Source organism: Hetaerina americana, unplaced genomic scaffold, assembly GCF_022747635.1.
Source record: "Hetaerina americana unplaced genomic scaffold, ioHetAmer1.1.p SCAF_2, whole genome shotgun sequence".
Lineage (NCBI taxonomy): Eukaryota > Metazoa > Arthropoda > Insecta > Odonata > Calopterygidae > Hetaerina > Hetaerina americana.
The window spans coordinates 106,108,869-106,135,664 of record NW_027286763.1 but is presented as its reverse complement, the minus strand read 5'-3'; the positions used below and the strand labels follow the sequence as shown (position 1 = coordinate 106,135,664).

General features: G+C 40.8%; 1 protein-coding gene across 1 annotated transcript in view; it reads left to right on the top strand.

Moving 5' to 3' along the window:
- The first annotated feature begins 615 nt into the window (after positions 1-615).
- LOC139688360 (uncharacterized) overlaps positions 616-26,796 on the top strand; it is a 616,376-nt gene continuing 590,195 nt past the window's right edge. Inside the window, exon 1 of the mRNA XM_071585894.1 lies at positions 616-1,902. Coding sequence (XP_071441995.1) covers positions 640-1,902 — 1,263 coding nt within the window. The 5' untranslated portion in view covers positions 616-639. The remainder of the gene's footprint in view (positions 1,903-26,796) is intronic.

Genomic DNA, 26,796 nt, shown 5'->3' with positions numbered 1-26,796 from the left:
TCGCTCGATTATTGGGTAGTTATTCCTTATTTTCGATCCATATTTTTTGCCCTTTTATATTCCTTCCTTGCTTCCTATTGAGCACTACCTGCAATTTTTATTACGAATTCATATTCGAACGCGCAGTTGCAAAATTTAAGGCGTAGTTCCTCTGAGGATCCTTTCAGTTACCGAGATGTTAATGTTTAGGTTTGGATGCATCCTTTTGTCCCTAGCGCCTTCCCCGAGATATCCCTGTCATTTGCCTCCCCTAAATACACCTTCCACTTCCCCAACCTCGCTCCAGCCTCACGTTTCCCTTATCCGCCTTCCCCTTCCCCCTCGAGCCCCTGTTTCAACCCTGCTCGCTTCCCCTGGCACTCTCCCGCCCCCTCTCCCGCCCACCCCTCACCCCCCTTCCCCGACCTCTCCCTCATCCGCACCGCGGCGCCACTGCTCCTCCCGATTCGACCTCCCCTGATGCGCCACGCGTTCCCCACCCTCCGCCCTCGACGGTACCCCTCCCCTCCCGAACCCTTGTACCCTTGCCGACCCTTTCCCCTCTTCTCCTTCCATCGAAACCTGCCCCCGCGCCCCGCTTCACCCTCAGTCTCGCCTTCTAGCCGCTCCCGGCAGTCCAGTCAGTGTCAGTCGTTCACCATGTACAAGACGGTGCGCCACGGCGAGAACTCGCTGCAGTACACGATACTGCCGCAGGAAGGAGACGAGGAGAGCGGAAAGTCAGGTGGAGGACAGGGGGGCAAGTCCGGAGGGGGCTCCGGGTCCAAGGGAGGCGGCAGCCGGACCACCGGTAACAACAACGGTGGCGGAAGGGGTTGCTGCCGCCCCCGCACGGCCCTCTTCCTCGTGCTGACAGCCCTCCTGATCGGGGTGGTCACCGCTTCCGTGGCCGTTCCACTCCTGCTGACCACGGATCTGCTATCCCTTCCGGGGGAGGCCTTCCCCTTCACCCAGCACCGCTCCCAGAATCTGGTCCGCCCCCACCAGTACCAGCACCACCCCGCGTACAACGCCTCCGCCTTCCGCAGGAGGCTGACGCCGGCGAACACCGCGACCCCCACGCCCACCAGCACGACGACCCCCTCGGCCGCCGTGACGACCCCAGCCTCGCCCACCGCAAACCCCGAGTCGCCGACCACGCCGTTGCCGTCGACCGAGAAGCCCGCCTCGGCTGGCAGCGGGCGAGAGCCCGAGGAGATGCCGGCGGCACCCGGGCCCCCGGACGACGCGCGCGGCGGCGACGTGCACTCGACCACAGCGTCCGTGCCGGCGCCCTCCAAGGTCAAGGGCCTGGACGACGACGAAGACGAGGACGACCTGGAGGACGAGGAGGAAGATGAGGAGGAGGAGGAGGAGCGAGTGCCTCCGGTGGCCGTGCCCATCGATGAGAGACCCGATGACGAGGACGACGAGGATGATGAGGGAGAGGGCCCGTCCGCGGACGGTCCCGCCGCGGCCCACACCGCGTCCACCGAAGCGGTGAGGGGCGACGCGGCTGGTTACCTGGCGGCCCCAGCCGCACCTTCGCCCCCCGGCGGAGGGGGGAGCAACGCCTCTCGCTCAGCCACCATCTGGGTGACACCGCCGAGGAACTCGACGCGTAACGACGGGGGCTACCTGATGGCCCAAGTGCCCCCTTACGGCTCCACCCCGGAAGTGTCCGCCGCGGTCGCCGACGAGGGCGACCCATCCACGGACCTCCCCGGAGGCTCCACGACCACCACCACGGCTACCACGGCAGCGGCTGTCCCGCAGATGCCGGTGGCCACGGCGACCACGCCCCCGCGGACCAGCACCTTCCCTGCGGCACCCACCGATGGAGCCAAGTACGGGAATAAACACAACGCGTGGGAGGGATCCGGATGGCTGCTCACCGACCCCAGCTCTTACCTGCAATGGACGGTGAGTCCTCTCTCTTCCTTTATCTCTACTATCTTCCGTGTCTTCCATGACTAACTCTCTCGAGGAGTTATATACTGGCCTTGTGGGGTACTGTGGTAGGCGCTGTTAAAAACTTGAAGTTCCAGAGATATTACTCTTGAAATTAATTTGTATTTTCCACTTGGCTGTAGAAAATTTGTCAACGCTTTGGAACAAACAAACACACCGACTATTACTTCTGTATGCGAGAACGTTTTTCTAAAGAAATGGGTATTTTGGGTCGTTTCTTTTCTCTCTGCCTTACTAGACGTTGTAGACAAGAAAGTCTGTAGAAATATCTGACCGCAATCATCGTCATGATAACCACATGTAGTATATATTTGTGTAGATATTTATTTTTTCCACAGACGTTATATGTTGTTCGCGTTCTCGTAGATCCAGGAGCTGTTAGTCAGCAAAAGTATTGTGCCAATTTTTCATTGCGCATTTAAGAAAGGTTTGATGCAAAGGGGCGCATTTTATAATTTTTTATTCTTTTCTTTGAAACAAGTAGCGGCCCATGTGATAAGTATTCTGTCGGAAGATTTATACCCAAAGTTTTCGTTTATACTTGTAGAAGTTCACGATTCAACACAGTGCCATTCGCAGATATACGGTTTTTTTCACGTACCGTTTAACGTGTAAATTTAGTCAAGAATATTTTCCCCGTCAAAAAAAAGCCGTTTCTTTTGTGGAAATATTGGAGAGGAAGATGTATAGCGACAAAATGGTATTTTCTCTACTTGAATTTAGAGAAAAGATCCAGTGATAGTGATGCAACTTTTTAGATCTTCGAGCTAATTTGACATTTTCTTTTATTCAATGAACCTGAATTTACCTTAATTAAATATTCCAGCCTCTGTCAATCATTTACATACTATACATGTACCCTAATCTTTCTTAATAAAGATGACTCTGAACAGTGTGTTGTATGTTGAGTCCTAAGTAAAAAGAACTTTTTCATGCCAGTGGTGGATTCTTAGTGTGAGGAATAGCCTAATTTTTAATAGTTGTGGAATTATCTATTGAAAAATTCAGATGGCTTTGTATGAAACAACAAAAAGGTATATTTTAAAGGTGTCATGAAGTTTGAGGAGATATTTCAGTCATGTGCATCGTAACTAGTAATTTTATAAATATTTGTATACTTATTTTTACCGGAGGTTAAACATGTAAATTTATTATGCCGTGTGTTTCCGGGTTCGAATAGTTGTCAAAAATAAATGATTTATAGGACGTATTATAGAAGCGTTGGAGACTGGAAATGTTAATATTTTATTTCAAACGATGATTTCATGATTCATGATATTCTGTGAGTATTTCGCGGAAATGACACTCGGGCTGGCTTCAGAGTGTTGTTTTTCTTAATGCAATTAACGGTAGATATTCAAATACTTAACCATTGTTTTTATGTTATCAATCAATATTTATTTTGACCTGCAATGTAATATTCAATTGAAATCCCATTTTCCGCTTCACCGTGGCAATTTCGACTATAGGGTAAAATTTACCGTTTCCTCTTTGTTAATTTTTAATTTCACTTGCTTAATAAAAAATGGCTGATTTGAGTAGTGTTCATAGACCGACTGTGTTTTGTCTTACCACTCTAGGAAAAAAGAAATATCATGTTACTCTGAATTCTCTTTTCACTTTGAACTGCTCTGGACAGTATTAACGGAAGATAATAATGTGTGAATGCGTATATATATATATATATATATATATATATATATATATATATATATATATATATATATATATATATATATATGTATATATATGTTTATATCAATATATTCCAACATTGGAATATGACATTTTAAAATTATTTCGAGATTACGATGAAAAAAGCGTCAAAATGTAAACCTTAGCAAATTAGTATGCTATTTTAAATGCGATATATTTATATCTTTGGAGTTTTTTTAAAATTGCTCTTGGTAAGAAAGCAGCAATTATACATGAACTGTTTCCAAAGTATCTACGTGGATTTTTCCACACAACAGACGGTGTTGCATTGCTCCAATAGTTCAAGGCCAAAGGATATTACGGTAGAAAAACTCCCTTTGGGAAGATTTCCCCTGGTTTGTCGCCGCGTCACTGCACATACGAGTATATTTGGACATAAAACTACAGCCATGCTACCAGAGTTAGAAGTACTCATTCAAGAAATTAAAATTGGTGAATTTTCGAATGCGATTGGTAATCTATTCTTACGCTACAATTTGTGTGTTTCAATGTTATCATGAAAGCTAAATACAAATGCTTCCCAACCAATCGCATATAGTTAGTTACTTGGTTAACCTGCAAATTCAAGCAGCCACCTTATTCATTAATTTGTCTGATAAATTTCATTTTCTTATCAATGTGTACATGTTCATTTATATAGCAGCCACGCCAAATTCTCTCAGCCAAAAATATTTCAACGTTATTCCGCATATGAGTTGTGTCTGTGAGATATGTTGTCAACGGAATAGAAATGAAATCGCACCTTCCGTTAGTCATTAACTCATAGTTATTAATGCTTTTCACAATTATCAAAAGTCAATTTTTAAGTTCATTTCGTTTATAATATTCTCATTACTTCAATAGTATTATATGACAGAGACCTCGTATATGCGCATACATTTTGCTCTTTCAGCTTGCATACACTACAACTGCATGTAAGAAAAGCTCGTGCGTTCATGCGTGCCTCTGCAGTTCTTGACCAAAAATTGGTACATTTCAAATTAATTAAATCCATCATACAATTTTGAAGAGTGAGTAAACGTAATGGTATTTGTAGCACTGAAAAATCTTGGTGTACAGCATGCACGATGTTATTTTTTTCAATTATGTATTTGTGCTGTAAATCGAAGAGACTATTTAGAATATCACGCTCTCATAGATCATGCACTCCCCCAACTAATTTTTCCAGCACTACGAGGCAGTAATGTTTTTCAATGCATGGTTAGCAAGTGCTCATAAGTAGTATGTTTATAAGTAAAAGCAATTTATGTGTATCACATCTGGGAATTTGAGAAAACGACATTTTTCTGAAATTTCAACTATAGTAATTATAAAATGGGACATGTCTTTCTGGTCCGTAATTTTACATGAAAAGGATTGTTTTTAGATTAGGCTTTTTTAATCATATTCAGCCGGTTAAATATTTTAGAATCAAAATGGAAAACTGTGTAAGCTGGAAGTAAGGAGGAAAAAATGAGCGAAGTTAATTTCTTAGGGCTTATTTTTTTCAAATAAATTTTAGTTTCTCATGTTAACATTTTACTTCAGTTTTTCCTCTCATGGGAACTAAAAGTTTAAACCACCATAGAGGGAGTGACATAACTGTGAATCTTTTAGCTTAATAAACCGTTGTTGAAGACAATATGGTGAAACATTAATTCTTAAAAGTGTCTACTTCATTTCATGCCTGAACCAATTTGGTTATTTCATTGTTTTGTTTTTTTATTTGAGAGAAGAACATAAAATAGGCGTCTAAAAATGTAGGACACTTAGATGGGATATTAGAATCATAAATTAATAGGTTGAAATATTCAATGCAGTTTTTTACTTTATTTAGAATTGAAAATGTCGGTGGTTGCTGTTCATACTTTATTAAAATCTGCACTTTAATTTTACCAACAGCCAGCAATCGATCTTTCTGGGGTAACGTCACTCAGTTCTTTCTGAACGATGCTAAGTTCAAAAAAATCATACACCTCCTGGGTTAGGGAATCAATGTTTCTTGATAAAATTAAAGTTGTTCACAATTATCGGTAAACGTTGGATGAGTTCTCCTGAATAACAGTAATTGGCTGATTCAATCTATCTTAATGGTTTTTCTACGTTTGGGGAAACCTACATTTTGCATAGCGGAGGAAACACTTCCAGTTAGAACTTCGTGGCTGGCAAAATCGTGCGCTTGTATACAGGGTCACGTTTTATCTCGGCACGGTTATTAAAAGAATCCAGATTTTTAATATACCTGGCAAATGATTGCATCTAATGCTTTCTTCTCAAATGTTTCAACCTGAGAGACGGCACATGGTTGGCGATGAATTAAAACTGCATTCTAGGCGCAAATTAATCCGGAATTTAATAATGATGGAACTTTTTTAGGGTTCCACTTCATTAAAGACGCATTATTCGACGAAAAACCAATTTTTCGCTTCGTTCGTCCGTTAAATAATTGTCAACAAACCCTGAATCAGAATGAAAATGTTTTCTTTTAAAATTTTTTAAATTATTAAATTCGAATAGAATTTCATTCGTTTGAATTTCTGAGAATGCATAACGCCTCACAGTTTAAGTCAGTCATGACCTTAGTTACTGAATTAGTATCTACAAGTTAGTCGCTATTAGGCTTGTACTACAGGGACAACTCAGTGAAGACCCTGCCGTATAACATTCGAAAATTGATTTTTAAATGCGTTTTGATTCCTGATCATGCGCCTCGACGCCCTCGGCCACAGAGAGGCTACGTGAAACAGGAAAAGAAACTGTCCTTAGACTCTGATTTGTCTATTTTATCCATCGTTCGCCTTAGATGTGTTCTGCATCTACTAAACCCACTTTTGGGCAATTTTAAATAACAACATAGAGTGAGTTGAGTAATTGCTTTCCACAAACCTTGTAGCTAGGTGAAAAAAATCATAAATATGCATGCATACTGACTGTACACACAAAAGCAGACACACCCACAACCATATATATATATATATATATATATATATATATATATATATATATATATATAAATAAATATATATATATATATAACTAAAAATTAATGTACCTTGGTATATTTTTACATCAATGAGTGTCCATATGGCAGTATAAAGTTCGCCTAGGAGAATGTTTCGCTCTTTCTGGCCGTGGGGCATTATTTCTGTGCACTTCAATGGGACGAGATCGTCACGAAAATGAACTTTGACCTTGTTAACGGAGGTCCGTCTCATCCCGTGGAGTCACGTATCAGTTTGGCTCTCTTGCGTCGAGGTGTGAGCTTTTGCATAATTTTCCACCAGCGGAGAATCAATTTTTTTCAATTCCACCCCGATATCCCCCACGGTGCCGTTCAGAGATCGCGTCCATACGGGTGAGGTTGGGGGCTGGGATGCGTTGGAAATTCGGCACAGCGAGAGAGATAAGGTTCCACCGATTTAGTCCTATTTTCCATGCGGTTGCAATCGAAACGGAGGAGGCGGGATTTGCGGGGATTTAGCAGGGGGGCGGAAGGGGGTCAGGATTATACTGTGGGGGTCAAGAGGGGAGAGCGGAATTCCCGAGGGTGAACAGGTCAACCAGCTCCTTCGGCGTCCACGTTACTCTCCTGTCGCCCGTTGGTGATCGCTTCCCAAAGGATAGGTATGTACCTTCCTTCCATCGTGAAATTCCCGAACGATCGGCGAGAGTGGGAGGGAAGGAGGGAGGAAGGGATACGGGCACGGTCGGCCGGTGTTGGCGGTGAAGCTTGATCACGCGTCCTGAGGGCTGGTGGGGAGTGGTGGAAAATCGAAGAAAACGGGATGACCCGTACTCTTGCTTGATGCTTTATATTGCGCAGTAGTAGAATATATTATTCACCAATAAATAACTAAATAAATAAAATAATATATATATATATATATATATATATATATATATATATATATACAGGGTTCGTCCGGAAAATAAGTGTACTGATTTTTTCCCGCCGCTCCAGGCGCGCCCAGCACCGCTCTGACGGGCTGCGATTGGAGGGGGGTATGTTGGCAAGCGACGCTGAAAAAGGCAGTCGGCTCTGAGCTGTGGTGTAGTGAGGAGCTCTGTTAACGCGAACCTCCACGCTCGACCCACGTCACGGAACGCGATGCCGAAGTTTTTGGAACAGCGTTATTCCGTCAAATTTGCGGTAAAGCTTGGGAAATCGTCTACCGAAACTGTCGGTATGATTAACCAGGCTTACGGGGAGTCAGCCATGTCCAGAAACATGATCTTTCGGTGGCACAAGATGTTCGTGGAGGGCAGAGAAGAGGTCGACGACGAACCACGGCCTGGACGCCCATCAACGACACTCACCGACGAAAATGTGCGAAAAGTTCGCGATGTACTGAACTCTGATCGTCGTATTAGTGTTCGGATGATAGCAGAGCAGTGTAATGTGCCAAAAACAATAGTGCACGAGATTATTAGGGAGCAATTACAGATGCGAAAAATTTGTGCAAAGTTGGTGCCGAAAGTGCTCAGTGATGATCAAAGACTCAATCGTTTGGAAATCGCGACACAACTTGCGGATCACTGCAAAAATGATCCACATTTTTTAGAGAACGTTGTTTCTGGTGACGAGACGTGGATCTTTGAGTACGACCCGGAGTCGAAGAGACAAAGTGCGGAGTTGCACACCCCATCTTCACCCCGTCAAAAGAAAGCTCGCATGAGCAAATCTCGGATCAAGGCGATGCTCATTGTCTTTTTTGACAAAAGGGGAGTCGTCCACTACGAATTTGTACCTGAACGACAAACTGTAAATGCTGCATTTTACGTCCAAGTGCTCGATAGGCTTCGAAAACGAGTCGCCCGCGTCCGGCCAGCGATCAAAAACATCTGGCGGCTGCATCACGACAATGCGCCGTCTCACACCGCGCTTGTCGTGCCGGACTTCTTGGCCGAGCACGGCGTGGCAACGCTGCCGCACCCGCCCTACAGCCCGGACTTGGCACCACCGGACTTCTTTCTGTTCCCGAAGATAAAGAGGAGTTTGAAAGGAACGCGATACGGGACTTTGGACGCCGTCAAAGAGGCCGTGACGACGTGTCTTCGAGAGGTTCCCGATGATGCCTTCGCGAGAGCGTTCCAGGAATGGGAACGCCGCTGGAACAAGTGTATCAACTCACAAGGGTCCTATTTTGAGGAATATTAGCTTAAGATATGTAAAAGTGTAATACATTTTTTTTCCTGAGCTCAGTACACTTATTTTCCGGACGAACCCTGTATATATATATATATATATATATATATATATATATATATATATATATATATATATATATATATATATATATATATATGTATGACAGTCTTCCTTGAAGAAGGCCTCGGAGGAGGCCGAAAGCTCAAACAATCTACAGTATGAGTGTCCTTTTATGCATTGTGTCATCTGTTTTTTTGTGTTCTATTGTGCCGTTTTATGTGTATATATATATAAATATATATATATATATATATATATATATATATATACACACAGATGTAGATATTTAAACCATAGAAACAAAGAAAGGACACTCACATATGTTGTTTTGACGTTTCGACGGCACGGCCGTCGTCTTCAGAATCAGATTGCTCGCTTCTGCTCCATGTAATTTATTCGCCCTTCTAGTGACACCAAAACACATTTCATTCTCCCTTCTTCTTTACTAAGCTAATATTCTCTGTTCTATAGCAATCTCATACATCCTGATGACTTCTGATTTCTGACCCTTCCAAAACCTTTTTATGAACATTTTCATCTTCCTCATATTGAACGTATCCATGGACCCTCTTTTCCTTATTTCGGTGGTAATAAGTGATTGCGGGGACAAACTGGATGAGTCATACAATCTTAGAGGGTACAATATGAGTTTGGCGTTATAAAAATTTTAAATTTTGTTCTCGTCCATTATTCGTTGGAAATTTATTTTTTGAGTGCAAAGCGAGGCACGACTCCCTGGCACCGCTCTGCCATAAACGTTCGTTTGGCAATGCAATGCCTAAGTAAGATTGCACACGCCCACAAAAACGAGAATATTTAAGTGCTTATATTTATGCACACAAATAAAAAAAAAGGCCCCGGTTGAACCGGGGCAAGCTTCGCTGGTGCCAAACTCATTTCTGTGTCCTCGGCCCACGCTATAGACATCTTTTACCCTCTGCCTTATATAAGACTCCCTCCTCTTGCTCCTCCATCAGATCCCCAAACTATCTCATTCCCTTCCTCCCACACACTGCCATTCTTTCCCCTATGGTGCCCGCCGGAGCGAATCCACTCTCTGGGATACATGAAGAACGCCCGGGACACTTGTGGAGAAGGGAAAACAAAAGCCCATCGCCTCCCGTCCCCATCTTCTGCGTCTTTCCTTGTTACTTGTCTTCCATGGTCGCCATCCTCGCCCCCAGTCTCCTTGGTTGCCCACTCCGCCTCTCTTGGTTTTTTAGTATTTTTCTTGGAGGACACCCTGTCACCGGAGGCAGATGGTTAGCAAAGGAATAAATAGAAAATGCACAGATGAGGAGAGATGATTACCACATGGCATAGTATTTAAAATATTGGTTTTGAAAAGTAGATTCCTAAATCAATAGTTAGGCTCAAGGATGAATTTATTTCCATGAGGAATCAGCAATAGCAGTAATTAAAAAGATCTCGGAAAAACGTCCGAGTAGAAGTGAAACATTGACGCACGGGTCGCGAAAAGTCCGGTTCCTGAGCAAACTGTTCAATGATATTACTATGTTACATCATATAATACATTCAATCCTTAAATCTGATTACTTTTCTACCATCCGTTATGGTGGTATTTACAGCGCCGCTATATACTCCCCTAGGAGGGTTAGGAGGATACACATTAAATGTACATCCACATTAGAGAGTAATCCAATAAGAGATAATAAATTGAGGGTATATTCGAGATTATTAGAAAGAATCGGAAATGCTCCACTGGTTTATAATCATGCAGACTCATGTAAACTTGCTAGTTAAATAAGTCTTTTGGGCCATTTTAAATGCATGAGATCATTTAGAGAAGTGGTTTTTTGTTTAGAAGCTTAATGGCAACATAACTCTCATTTTCACAACTTCCCTGCCGCCACAAACAATTTCCCAGGCCCATAAAATCCGACATATTTTAAAGTACAGCCAATCATTACTTCATCTCCTTGAATTTATTGGATTTAGTTGATTATTAAAACGGTTAGTGGCCGACATTGTCTCCCCAAGCGATTAAATACCCTTTCCTGAATTGATAAAAAATGGATAATACCTGTATGAATTAGCGCATTAATCTCTCCTTAAAAACGGAACTCTATTCGAAAAACTACATTAAGTAGGAGTCGATGTACGTATTATCATTGGAGGTGATTACAATGGTAGATATGTGAATATGTAATCAACAACATTTTCTAGAAAGTCATCAACAAATAGTAATAATTCTATGATTAAATAATTATTATCTTTCCCGTTGCTTTCAGTAATGTCAGTGTTAGGTATTGTCTCAAAAAAAGGTGATGTTTCCGTAACTCAGTGAAATAAAATAAAGCAATGTCCACTCTTTATATCTGTAAATGATTTCTTGCATTTAATGCCTTGGATAACATAATAAAAACGATGACCTTGTTCTATTTACTTTTAACAGCCGCTGCTTTTTTAACCGAGTTCAATAACTTCCTCACTGCTGCATCTGAAAAACATACTTTTGTAAGCATAAAAAACGATAGATATTAATGCTGATTAAGACTCAAAATATACAACACCACCGATTTTTAGAAATTAATTTTATATCTTTCACATTACTCTTCTACAGCTTCACATTTCCGTGTTTATAATATTTTCCTCTTTGTTACTTCCATTAATTTCAACCTTTGAAAAGTATTCTCCCCCTACAATTTTATGCGTATAAACCGTGTTTTTGTGTATATCCTGGCAACTAATGTCCATTGAATGCAGTTTTTCCTTCTGCAAGTAATCCTTCAGATCCTTGCATCACTGCTGAGTTATCTACTTATGCATCAAAATTCTCACAATTTTTCTGTGCCTTTACCGTGTAATATTTGAACGCTAAATTCGTTATATTTGAACGTTTAATTCCATTTGGCAAAAGATTATGTCTTTCGTTGTTTAATGCACTAGAATGTTTTCTTTCAAAATATTTGTAAGCTTTCTTTTTGCATAAAATATTGTTGCCACACATTGGTATGTATCGTTTCGAAAAAAGACTAAAAGAAATGGGCACTTTTAATGCAAGAGAAAAATATATAAATGCGTCGGAATTGAGTTTACATCAGAAGTATCGTGACGTTTTCCAAAAGCTGTGGTACGTTTCATGAGGTATTCGACATGCAAATATTTGGAAGCTCTGAATAAACACAATTTTCATGCAAATCGCATTCAGTTATCGTGAAATTTCCTCTGAATGTTATTTCTGCCTGCAAATAGTTCGTAACGGACTGGCAGGTGAAAATAAATCACATTGTAGAATAATTTAGAAGGAATAAGGAAGTATTAAAAATTATTTTTATTATTTTTTAATAATTTAAATAAATTATTTTCAGATTTAAAAAATATAATTTAAATCATATTTTGAATACTTTTTATTAAGAAAAAGAGTAAGTATAATATGGACTAAAATGGAACATTAACTTAGGGTACATACACATTCCCAGCTATTCATTTTGTTTATAAAAGGTTATGTATTTATTCTTCAAAATAATGTGGCTGCCACAAAAGGTGAAATAGTAAAAGATTTGTCCAAAAGCCGCTGCCACATTAACAGGTAACTCGGATTTACGAGGTTAAGTCAAATGAAAACCTTAAATGAACCTTACTAAAGGTTCTCACTCATACAATTTTCATACACCAAAGCCCTCTTAGCGTACACTGGAAGTATTTAAGCTTTTCGAAAGTTCACGGATACCTCTATAAAAACCATAGCTTCAACCGCTCTAAAAGCTTCTGCCGTCACAATTCGATATGTCTGACCTGGTCGAGGGGGGCCTGATAAGGAAATAACACTGTTGGAGAACTTTTAATCTTGGGGTCATTATTAGAGTGAAATAGGTAGACCGCTATTCCGAAATTCCATGATTCAATCATTTATTAGATATGTTTCGACTCTGTTACTCCTGAATATTAGAGGTCGCTGTTTCTCTGTGTTTCACGTTGAAAGTGGAGCGGCCATGTTAACACCAATGTTTGCGCCGTATTGCACCATTCTTATATCATGCTGCCAGTTTTTTGTAGGTTACTCATCAAATCATGGTTATCACTGTTGGAAACAAAAATTGTTACTGACACAATCGAAGATGCAGCGAAGTTATAAAGATTTCACTTGACTCACCCTCGTATTTGACAGGGATAAGAATAATCATTTTTTTAAGTAATCTATCGGCTAAGGTAGATTTTGGGTGGACACAACTACCAAGTAAATACATTGTTCCTCCTAACAAAGCACAATCCAGCATTCTACTCTACACCAAGTTCTTCTTCATCTCTGTGTACTTCCTTCCTCCCGTCATCCCGTCCAATATCCCTATCCTATTCCTGCCCTTTCCTCCAACATATCCCCTCTACTACAGTCTTCATAATCCCACTACCGATCAATACGCCCTTCATCTATTTTTCCTGCCTCCTTAGAATTTCTCCCAACAAACTCTTCGCCCACCATAACAAGTACTTCCTCATTTGCTTTCCTTTTGGTCCATTTCACCTTCTCCATCCTTCTCCACACCCACATTTCAAAAGTCTCCAATTTATGTCTATCCTTCTACTTCTTTAACCACGTTTCTGCGCCGTGCATAGCTACGATCCATATCAAAGTTTTTACGAGTCTTTTCTTAACATTATTACTCAACATTCCTCTCATCAACTCCCTCCTTGTAAAAGCTCTTTGCCTAGCGCGATTCTTCTCCTTACGTCCCTACTACTTTGACCGTGTTGGTCCAAAACACTTCCGAAATACGTAAACTGTTCTACCTACTCTAGTTTTTACCCTCCTATTTTAATATTTAGCTTAGCCTTGTTTTTTTTGGAAAATCGCATAACATTTTTTATGTATGTTCATTATCATCCCGCATTGAATATGCAGTTCACTCAGCAATGCTTGCAATCCCTGCTCTGACTGACAAACTAAAGCTTGGTCATCAGCAAACCTAACTGATTTTAAGAATACCCCGCCCACTTTCATTTCCGTTCCCCACTCGCACCTGAGCAGTCTGAGAAATGCATAGGTTGCGGATTAGCCTCCTATCCCTGTATCTATCTATTCCTATTCTCTGCAATATATTCATTAGTTTTTCCCAATTCACTCTATCAAACGCTTTTTCGAAAGCTACGAAACAGGCATATACCTCCTGGTTGTATTCTATAGTTTTCTCTATTAGAGATCTCATTACTGCAATGCCATCACGCGTACCTCTCCCCTTCCCAAAACCAAACTGATCAACCCCCATAGTAATCATTTGCCTTGCTCTCCATCCTTTTGTTGATGAACCTAAGAACCACTTAAACTGTACGGGAAATCAAATTAATTATTCTGTTGTCCTCACATGAAGAAATGTTCGACTCTATGGATGCGGGAATAGAAGTGGATGCTATAATAGTCGACCTGTCAAGAGCCTTTGACAAAGTTGACCATGATCGCTTAATGCTTAAGATGGGCCAATTGTCACTACACATAGATGGAAGAGTAATCTCTTGGGTCAAAAATTTCATGGAAGGTCGAACACAAAGGGTCAAATTAGGAGAAGGGTATTCTGAAAAAACAAGGGTAACATCGGGAGTCCCACAAGGAAGAGTACTTGGACCACTCTTGTTTTTAATCTATATAAATGATGTCCCAGTAAATATTAATTCTCAGGTAAGACTTTTTGAAGACGACTGTATTATCTACAGGAAAGTCGAAAATGACAGAGACCGTGACAAACTTCAAAGGGACATTAATAAAATGGCGGATTGGGTGACAAAAAATGGGATGGATATTAATGTTAGCAAATGCAAATCCATCACTTTTAGTAATAAGGTAAATGGAAACAATAGGGAATATAAATTCTCAGAAAATGTCATTCCTAGAAGTGATACTTGCAAATACTTAGGTGTATATTTAACTAAGGACTTAGGGTGGGGGCTAAATGTGGAGTACATCTTTAAGAAAGGTTTCAAAAATCTTCATTGGGCGATGAGAAACCTCAAAGGGAGCGTTGGAGCAACTAAGGAGAAGGCGTATCAGACCCTAGTAAGACCAATTTAGAGTTCGCTTCTCTTGTATGGGACCCTCATGAAGAAGGTCATATTAAAAAACTGGAAAACGTGCAAAGAAAGGCTGCCCGATATGTACTGGGGAAGCATAGGAGGATGGAGAGTGTGTCTGACATGCTAGAAACGCTGGGCTGGGAACCTCTACAAACTAGAAGGAAAGTAAGCAGACTTTGTGGAATGTTCCGCATTCTGAAGGGGGAGAAAGCTTGGTCAGATCTTAGGAAAGAGGCGGGGAATCCAAATTTTATAGGGAGAAATGATCACAAATTTAAGGTAAAATGCCGGGCGTAGAGAACAAATAAAAAAACAATTTCTTTTCTAAATAAAACAATTGTTGATTGGAACACCTTACCTGCAAAAATATTCGAGCCGTTTCCTAACAGAGTGTATACTTTAAAGAATAGATGTAAGAAATATATGTAATAATTTGATTGATGTGTGGTGTTTTGTATTATATGTGATAGCTTAATTTTTTTAATTTATCTTTTTTTCTTGCTGATTAATGGATGTAAATGGGATGGGGATTCGCTTGTTTTGTGAAAGAGATTTGTGTTTTGAAGTCTGATTTTATCTATTGTCTTTTGCGATTATTTGGGACTTGTGTGCCACCTGACACTGTCTATCAGCACATGTATATTTTTAATAATAATAATAATGATGTAGCCTTTAACTTTTTCGGAATAGGAACTAACACTGATGTCACAGTCTTCCAGCCAGATTCCTTTCTCATAGATACTACGAATCAGCCCATATAGCCTCTTCTTCCCACATTTTCCTAAACCTTTTAGTAGTTTCACCGTAATGTTATCCACCCCCACGGCCTTATTTAGTTTCATCTCCCTTAACGCCGTTTCTATCTCATCGTCGAGTATGCCTGGACCTAAGTTATCGTCCTCTACGTCATGTTCCTTTTCTGTGTCTAAATTTGTTGGCCTAAGTTCTTTATCATACACTTCTTCTTTTTATTCCTTCCATCTCTCTTGAACCTTGTCTCTGTCAGCTATTATCTTACCGGATTTATCTCTGACTGTTAGCACAGATCTTCCCTTTTTACTTCCAGATAGTGATTTAACCTTGCTATAGAGCGCACCAATTGCACCCTACCTGTGCAAAGTTTCCATATCCTCGCACTGCGTCTTCCACCATGCTTCTTTTGCTTTATTTGTTGCCCGCCTCAATTTATCATTTAAATCTTTGTATTTCCGGTTGCCTAACTCTGCGTTTACATTCTTCAATTTTTTTCTCCAATCCATCTTTGCAATCATCTCATCCGTGATCCACGGTTTCCTTGTCCTTTTGCTTTTTTGTCTTTTGCGGCTTTCGATGACCTTTTCTTGATACAATCCCATTATTCTTCGATAGTACTCTTTACCATCCTTCATGATTTCCTCTACAGCCTGTTGGTACCCCTTTATTTTCAATCCATTTTATGTTTCTACATTCCATTTTCTAACCCGCCGCCCCTGCCTTATCTTCTTGAAACGGACGCTACATTTCATAACAACTAAATTGTGTTCAAGAAGTTCTCTCGGGTTTCCCACCGGGTCAGGCTGCAATACACCGACTTCACCCTGAAGACGATGGCAGAGTCAGCCTTCGAAACGTCGGTGTACTGCAACCTGACCCGGTGGGAAACCCGAGAGAATTTCTTAAATACCATACGCCGCGAAAACCTGAGATCCTTCATAACTAAATTGTGGTCAGAGTCCGTATCCGCTCCCGGGAAGCTGTGCGAATTTATCACACTGTTCTTAAACCTGGGTATAACAAGAATATAATCTAGCTGATAACTTTCTGAGTCACCTGGCCTTCGGCATGTATACCTGCGCGTTTTGTGGTGTCTAAACCAAGTGTTGGTGATGACTAACCCCTGTCTCCTGCAGAACTCAACTTTTTTCTCCCCGCGGGGATTCCTCGTGCCTAAACTGTAGTCTCCCACCTCATAACCATCTCTTCCTTCGCCAATCGTCGTATTCCAATTCCCCTTCATTATCAAATGTTTCCTTGAAGGAACACCCGCGATTATGTCCTCTAACTGATCGTATATCCTATTCTCTTCTTCCTTATGGTTGCTCGGTGGCATGTGTACCTGAACAATGACCAAGTTCGTCGGTTCTGCTTTTATCTCTACTAGTGACTGCGCTTCTTCCTACCTCTCTATTCAATATTATGGCAACCCCGCGTTGGCTCTTCTCCACCGCTGTATATTATTGTATAATTATCACTCCAGTTGTCCCCGCTATCCTTCCATCTCACCTCGCATAAACCTAAATATCTATATTTCCTTTTTCCATCTCTCGCTTAATATTCTCTAATTTTCCTGTTCTCAACATTGTCCGAGTATTCCAAGTTCCCATTCTAACTAGTCTTCTCCTGCGTCTTCTGTCTTGCCGCGTCGTTTTTCCTTTGTAAGAGTTTCGTGAGAAGACAACTGCGGAAGCCTTGCCTCTCCCGCTTCCGGGCACGTCACACGGCCAATGGGACCATGTCCCCTAGTTCCGGGACTGATATTCATTAAAATGTATATCATATAAATCTTAGGAATTATGTTTGGGGTGGTTGCCTTCCTCAATAGTGTTTTTAACGTGACACCATCACTTACTGGCCGCCCCACTGTGGTCATACATCTTCGCAGCCACCTCACTGAGGGACAGACGCTGCACGTGGACTAACTTTCGTCAGGCTCCTAACCTTCAACCTATACGTACGGCATGGGTCACCCTTCCAGGAGCAATTTTCATTACTCCCGCCAGCACAGCTCCAAGGGTCATTGGAACGCACAAGCCCTTTACCCACATCAAGGTTGTAGTCAATGGGAGGGAAGAATTAGTATAAGAACTAAAGTATGCTTGAATGTATATGCGTCAAATGACATTTTAATTCCCAAAAATGTATAAATTACAGATTCAGGTGTGATAAGGTGGAACTGTTCCATAATAACAGAGATGAAAAATCTTTCAATATTACTCTCAACAAAGATTTTTTACGACGAGTTTCGATGAAATGTATCATTTTCATGAAGAAAATGTAGTGCATCGAACATAGTCAAAATTAAAACTTTTTTAAGTGGAAACCTGCAAGAGTTTTCGTGTTTGTTATCCAAAAAAATGTGTTCATAATACAAATAATAAAGTAGCCATTTATACCCTTGTGAGGTTGCCATGAGTTAGCGTTGTCGTCCACTATATTTATTTCTGACGATCAAATGGGGTAAATCTGAACGTACTTCTTAGAAATGGAGAAAATAATCATGGTTCAATGCGTATTTTATGCCCAAGTCCTATATGGGAATCAAAGTCTTGGCTGAATTTACTGAACGAAAGAGGAATAGCAGTGGATATTGAAACGTTGTATGCAGCGAGCGGAAAATATAGATGAGCAAAATATTCAATTTAAACACGTGCTTTTATCAACTAAGATTTGAGTAGTTTCCCTTACTCTTAAATATTTGACTAAAGCTCCATCGTGGCCACAAAAATTTTAAAGCCTCTATATGTTATTTAGTCACGTTGGATGTGCTGTGTTCTCATTGGTCCGACGGAATTGTAATGGTAAAGAGAACCTTTCGAAAAAGTGCCCACACGATCAGAAATCCACGGCGGATGGATCCGGAAACAAATTAAACACTACGAGCGCTGTTATGATTCAGAGAGTGTGAAGAGGATACGGCTAGCGATGAAATTACAAAAAAATTGTGGATGGAAAGGGTGTAAGGGAGGGAGGGGAGGGAGAGAGGGGCAGAGAATTCCTCTCGCTTAAAGCCAAGGAGCCAGCCGAGTCTCAGCCGACAGGTTGCAGCGGAATAACAAGAGGGGAGGGGAGGATGAGAGGGGGTGGAGGGGTTAGTACGAGAGGTGTGGTTTGGAGCACATTTCATGCTTACAAAGAATGTGCAGTTCACACATTCGCGCTAAGAGAGGAGATGAGGCGGGTGGGGATTAGAGAGGGGGGGGAGAGGGTTCTTTCCCTCGTGCCCTTCCGTGGGTTTTCACGCGGAAATTTCGCCACTCTAAAATCTTGCAGATTGGGGTCAGCCAGGTGTGTCCGACCGGATTTGGTCCCGAGACCTTCCGCTCACCAACCGAACACTTCTCCCCAAGCTAGGCTGCCCTACGATGTTCCTCTCACCCGCAGGTTGGTGGGGGGGGGGGGTTAGGCGGACGAGGAAGGAGCAATTGAGTTCCCGAAATGGTGGGATACCTCCAGGAAACCAGCTTGTAGTGTTGGAGGGTTTGGGGGAGGGAATGGAATTCCGGCGCATGCCGTTCGTCACTTTTTCCACGCTATTTTCCTCCATCCCACCCTTCCCTAACACCCCTCACCCCAGCCCCCACCCTCTCCGGCTCCCTTTGAATATCTCCTCCTTCCTCACTATGGGGAAACCAAGGGGGGGGGAGATCCTAAACGGCGCCTGGAAGATGCAACGCAGCATGAAATGGTGGAGGAGTGGATGGCATTGCCGGAGGAATGTAGGCGCGAGGCGGGTTGTGTAAATAGAATTGGACACCACCCACGGGATGACTGCGGGAGGGGAGAGGGTTGCGGTGCCGACGAATTGGACTGGCGAGGGGAGGGTGCGGTGACCAAGTCCAAGGCGGCACGTGCGACGGCGACGGGTGGGTGGGGTTCGGGGAGCCGGCTTGCCCTGCACCCTCGCGAGACGACGAAGCGAATGGGGGGCTGGGCCCGATGAGGGAGGGGGTGATGAAACGGAAGGAATTGGAGACGGAGCGAAAAGGCGTTAAGGAGACACAGGGCATGAATGGCGCGCGGAAAGTGGGGATTGTGGAAATTATTACCGCCAAGATTACGCTTTTGGTTGGGAAATTTCCTTGGGTTTGAATGCGAGTGAGGGGATATGCGCACTAGTGAACGCTCTTGAAAGCTGACGACGGGGAGCAGTTCTTTTCCTCCGAGAGATCTGCGAACAACAAAGGGGTTTGAATGGGGGAGGAGATGAGATAAGACTTCAGGGTACTTTTCTCCTCCTTGATGGTTTTCCCACGTCCCTCTGCACTTTTTTTGAACTGTTATTTTCGAGAATTCAACCAAACGTTCAAAAGAAATGCTTTAATGCACATGAAATACCCTTTGTCCTCCGCTTAATTTTTTCCCTTCTCCCTTGTCATCGTCGTCTTGCTTAATGTCATCCGATACCCATATTTGCAATTAGTTTTTACATCAGACTCTTCTGTAATCCACCCTGGGCACATTGAGCCTCGACTTCACCTCCAACGGAGATGACCATTTTGCAACTGATATTCAGGATATATCTTTAGTGCTGATAAGAAAACGCCGAGGAAAATATTCCGAATCTCTCATAAAATTTAAGTCAAAAGTGAGAGCATATACTTTGACGTTGTAGAAGTATAGGTACACTTATCTGTTAACTTTCAAGTCACTCTGCGAGTTGGTTTCACACTAGGCTTGCACTACAAGATATTAACAGATTGGCTACCCATGAGACATGTATATTAAACTAGGAAAACGACTGGAATTTCTAGTTAGTTTTCGTTGAAAACATTATTTAATTTACTTGGGCGCGGTAGGTATGATCTGCAAGTACAAGATGGACTCTTGTATTGGTGAAAATAAAGCACGAGTAATACAAAATAATATGTACTAAAGCCTAAAGGCTAATGAACTATTACCAGCGGAAATTTGAAGCTGGCCATTCGGTGAGAATATCTTTCATATCAAAATGGCATTTTAATTTTCACTCATCTTTCATATCAAAATGGCATTTTAATTTTCACTCTCTAAATTATGCCACTCCCTTATTTTTAATTCCCGATCCCTTATCCCATGGATAAATGCTATTTGTAATTAGTAAGAGGAATTAGATAGGCAGTAGGACATACTATTTGCATAATGGCATACTTGGATTATTTATACTCACCCTCCAATCATTTTTAGCGAATTGTTTTAGTTACACGTACCATTATTATCAAAAGTAATGATTGGAGCATTAAATGTTCCTATTTCAGTTGCGGGTTAAAATTCTTTAATATTCTTGCATTTACAAAAAATAAATATTATGCAGTACACACTGCGGATATTTGCTTATTATTTCATATTTTGGAATATTATTGTGACACTTATAATAGAAGATAGAGGTAACTCATTCAAATATATTAACTTTTATGATATATATTCGAAAATTGGAGCCAAGACCCGAAGATATTTAGGGAGAATAAACAAGATCTAAAGGTCTAATTCATTGGTGGATTTTCTTTGGCAAAATGACTCATCACCTGACGAGTAATCATAATTTAAAAGTTTGAACAAATTTTAAATGTGATGAAAATGATTTCTACACATTCCTATTTATCTTTGGATTAAGTGGCCATGATATTTGGCAGTAACAGCCCTTAGTAATAATTTGGTAACCAGCGTGGTGTAAAAACGTGTGTAAATATTTACTCTTGATCTTACGACAATAGTTTTTCTTAATTCACTACAAGAAACATATTGACACCCCGACGCTATCTTCATATGCGTCGTTATCTTGTCTTATGTGATGATGGTAAGGTTTGACTACCCCCAGAAAATGTGTTAGAATATCGTGTTCCTTCCTTTTGGTCAACCTAGTCACCTCGTTCCAAACTTGCCAAGATTTAACTTATTTGCTTCCGTTTTCCCTCTATTGTAATCTGCCTTTCGAGCATTTCACCCTCAATTCAGTAATTTTATAAACGGGAAAGCATTTTCAGTATGTCTGTTGCTCCTCTGTACTTCATGCTTTACCCTCTTCCTTTGCGCTCTTATCCCCTTGCATCGGCGAGAGCCTTGGGAATATGAGCTCATTGAAATTAATCTCCCCGTACCCCTTTCATCGGATGGGTGAACCCGTCTCAGGAGGATGCATCCTTTCGTGCGCTCTGATGGGATATCGTCGTAAATCTTTTCCGCCTTGAACGTGTTGCACCCAAAGAAATCCGAGAAGAATTTGAAGAAACTGACGCCCTCTTTTCTCCTTTAGCATACTTTTTTAAAGTTTATCATGATATTGGCATGATCAAATCAAGTGAATATGTATCATAGTAGCAAAAGAAAAATAAGCATTTTTTAGAGGAAGAGAATCGGTGACAGGTACGATTAATCCAGAAGCAAAAGAAAGGTTAGTAAAGTCTTTAAATAAAGAGCTTATCGTTTCATGGATGAAAAATTTCGTCTTTAAGGCAAGAGAAGGGTCGTAGATTGGAGTATTTTGGGATGCAGCTATGGAAAAGAAGAGAAAAGTGAAGAAGGACGGATAGGAAGAACCAACGACGAAGTCTTAAATGTGGTGGGCAAAGTAATAAAGTTGTTACGGGAAATCTAAGGGATCTCCCAGAGCAACTACGCAGCGTACTATGAGATCTACCTGTAAAGGAGGCAGGAAAATCAGGCCGAGGAAATATTGAATTTCAATGGGATATTGAAACTCGTGATGAAAGAGCGAACATTAGGAAGGTTGGATAGAAAGAAATTGTGCATGGTATTTACAGTAAAAACGAAGACAGGAAAAATTCACAATGAACTGACGAATGAAAAAATGTAGAGCAAACAGGAGGAAGTTGTCGCGGTACTTGAAAGAGTCCATTCAAAATCTACCCTTAGTATATAATATACTTTGAATGAACTTATCAATGGGACTGAGGTAGTTTTAATGTCTTTTAAGTGAACAGGATTCGAAGTTATTAGGAAGGGAAATTAATTCCAATTTACTTAAAATAACACTACTTACCCAATTGAGTTAAATGAAGAAGTTAGTTTAAAACTAATGCTATATAATATCAGTGTCTCGATCAATAATACATAATATTATGGTTGCATAGAACTTGATACTTAGAGCTCGTCAATAAAATTTGATAGACTTTTGAAACATTTATTTACTCCACATGAACACTTATTTACTTCCCTTGAATGGATAGTGTATTTCCAACAGTGCATTTATTCAAATGTTATAATATAAAGAAAGTTTTCAAAGCGTTCATGATGCTGACTCAGGCGTCGTGTATTCTATTACATAAACAATTGAATGTCATATAGTGCGTTCCTCATTTATACCATTCTATTCCACTACAACATGCTGGGCATGACTGTTGGACGTCAACTCAAATAATTTACTCCCATCTTAAACATTTTTCCTAGTCACTAAAAATTTTGGGAATATAATATTTACCGTTTTTCTTGCTTCAAATTATCACATAGGATAGAATTGATGATAAACAATTGTGATTTCCACTATACTATTTTTATTCACGCGACCAGGGTTTAAATACTTCGTGTAGTCTTCAGATGAAGTGTTGAAATCCGGGTCTGGTAAGTAACATACATTATATTGGAAATCATAATTGCTAATTATCATTTATCTCCAATATGGAGAGCTTCCACATGTCAACCCTGAACCTGAACGGTTCATTAATTATCACGCTACAAGTATGATTTTAGATGATGCGATTGATAATAAAAAATGGAATCGAAGTCATCCTAATTGCATTAATGAATCACCATTCTGGAAATTTTATCCACTCAGCAATGCTTCGAGAGGTCATTAAAATTGATAATATAAACTCTAAAGTGCATGGCACGATTCCTTTGTTTATCTCAAAATCATGCTATGGCTAGGCCACTTTCATGTTCATTTAAACCAGCACGTGTTCTCTTCGATTTTCTTACGATTTCCTCCTTTGGCATAAATATGGATTTGGAGGTTATCCGAGATGCGGGAGAATAAAGGGAATAAGATTCAGGAGGATTTTGGCGATGCCTCTGGTCGGTTAGTCTCATAAATCTTCGCATTGAGCGTAGGCTTGCGGTTTTATATTTTTTTTCTTCCCTCATTCGTCAGCGGCGAAAGGCTTCGGAAGTTTCGGAGGCCATAGAAAATGGGACGGTGAAAATAAAGGTTTCAGGAAGAGGGGCTCACAGTTTGCTTTGAATTCACGATTGCATTCCCTTCTTTCGGGACGTTATTTTTTTACTGCCGAAAAGTACAAAAAATTGGTCTTCTTTAAAATTTCTGTGGAAACTTTTCCGTGCGACAATAGTTTTTTGCACAAAAGCCTTAACCTTCCCTCCTACTTGCTTTTTTTATTTCTTTCTAAGGTGCGAAGTCTACTTTTTCTCCTCCCCTATACCTCGTTAATGTGAGTAAGGGTGCACTAAAAAAAGACGTGACGTAAATGTAAAAACAGCAGTAACCGACGCGGTATTCCTTTTTATTTGTCTCAGAGAATTGGCTCAATTTTTGTGTTGAAACGGAAATTTCATTGCGCCCAGAATACGGCGCTGTATTTTCTAAAATTCTTATGTTCCATAAATGCTGCCAGTAAATTTTAAAAGCCATAAATTATGAAGGTGGGAATTTAGAGTAAATAGAGAACATTTGTGTTACCTGAAGGTTGCTAACAACATTTTTATTCGACTGATAAAAATGAGCCTGGGAGTTGTAATCATGGCCTAGCAATTAGTTAAAATAATTGAAAATCATTTCAGGGTTCCACAATTATATTTTACTTGATTATATCGCACAATGATTCAGTGAATTGCAACAGTTTTTAATTCTTAAACTTATTACCCAAACTTTTGTATTAAAATTCATCAAAGGAATCTAAAAATAATCCGACTGAAAAATTATAGCATTGTAATTTTCTCTGAGATATTTGGAAATAGCTAGAATATATTCCGATTTTCTTCCACTTATAAAAACTGAAGTTGACGGAAGTCTTTCGCGGTTTTACATATTCCTTTTCTGAATAATCTAACTCCATTATGTCAGATGGCAGAAATTTATTGGATTTGATTTTTAATTTGCTTTTTCCTGATTCTCAATATACGAAGTGTATATAAATATCGTATTGTCTGCCCTCGACAATATAATAGCACTCGAGAAAGAGAGGATTTTCTCTGACATTTAGATGTAAACACACATTTTCAGCAAAAGCGATCAAAAACCCTATCTACAGAAATATAATCCTATTAAATATACATGGCTCTCTCTAATTATTTTAAGCATAAAGAGATATAGGAAACCAGTCCTGGTCTCTACGAGGAGAGAATGGTTTCTTGAGGAGGAATTCCATGGCATAACATACCTAAGACTACAATTATTGAAGTATACACGTGCCACCTTCATTGTGAAAGTTTAACGTAATTATGCGATGCTATCGCTATGATCATCTCCAACCGGAACGCATATATAGTATATCATCTCGGGGTTCTACCAAATACTTATGCCTCCGTTAGAAATCCCTCAAGGTAAATCAACATACAGTTCAACTGTGGAAATTACGGTACCTTATGGCTTATATCGTCAAACCACATAGTTTCAAAAAAAGAAGCCATTGGAATTTTGAGTTGACATATTACTTTTTAAGTTATTATAGAACATAGTATTTAACTCTGGTTTTACTTTGAAGAAAGTCAGAAAGACAGGAGTGACTTCATGATTGAAAACATCCACATTTATATACTGTAACATGTAGGAAATGATAACGTTAACGGGGGCGAACGGTCTGGGGTGAAAAAACTTGGCGTGGATTAATAAACCGTCTTTCTAGGTAATTACCAGGTCACGTTATCGGCCTTTCGGGATCGATAAATGCATATTCCCAGCAGAGGCATTTCAGGTTGCCCGATTGAACCCAGTGCGCCTCAACGTCTATCCTCCAATCCGCCCTCCCTCCGCGTGAGATTTGACAGATAATTGAGTCAAGGGGTGGTCTCCCTGCCGTTTAAACGGGTCACGGGCGAGCGGGAGTATTCCGGGGACCTTCGCAGTTGGAGCCATTCCTTCTGCTCTTCTCATCTCTGAGTACTTTCTTCCTCCCTTCATCCCGTCCAACATCCCTATCCTACTCCTTCCATTTCCTCGTTTGCCTAACATTCTCCCCTCAATTACAGTCTTCAACATCCCACTGCCGGCCAATACCCCATTCATCCACTTTTCCTGCCTCCATAGGATTTCACCCAACAAACCCCTCTCTTCGCCCTCCATATCAAGTACTTCCTCATTTGTTTTCTTCTCGGTCCATTTCATCTTCTCCATTCTTCTCCACAACTAAATTTCAAAAGTCTCCAGTCTACGTCTATCCCCCTGCTCAATGACCACGTTTACGCTTCATATCACAGTTTTTACAAATCTTTTCTTAATACCCTTACTCATCGTCCCTGTCATCAAATCCATCCTCCTTGTGAGAGCCTCTTTGCCTAGCGCAATTCTTCTCCTTACGTCCCTACTACTTTGACCGTGTTGATCGAAAACACTTCCGAGATACGTAAACTGTTCTATCTGTTCTAGTTTTTGCCCTCCTATTTTAATGTTAAGCTTAGCCTTTTTCTTTCTAGAAAATCGCATAACCTTTGTTTTATTAATATTGATATTCATCCCATACCTGTCGCACTGAATTTCCAATTCACTAAGCAATACTTGCAACCCCTTGGCTGACTGACAAACTAAAGCTTGGTCATCAGCATACTTAACTGATTTTACGAATTTCCCCACCACTTTCATTCCTACCTCCAGTTCTTCCCATGCCTCTTTAATCATTTCCTCTACATACAGGTTGAACAGCAACGGTGATAATGGGCAACCCAGCCTTACACCTCTTCCTAACACTGCCCATCCGGACTCCCCGTTTCCCACCCGCACCTGAGCAGTCTGAGACATGTAAATGGTGCGAATTAGCCTCCTTTCCCTCCAATTTACTCCTATTTTCTTCAATATACTCATTAGTTTTCCAAATTCACTCTATAAATCGCTTTTTCGAAATCTACGAAACAGGCAAATACCTCCTGGTTGTATTCTATATTTCTCTCTATTAGAGATCTCATTACTGCAATGCCATCACGCGTACCTCTCCCTTTCCTAAACCCAAACTGATCAACCCCCTAAGTAATCATTTGCCCTACTCTCTATCCTT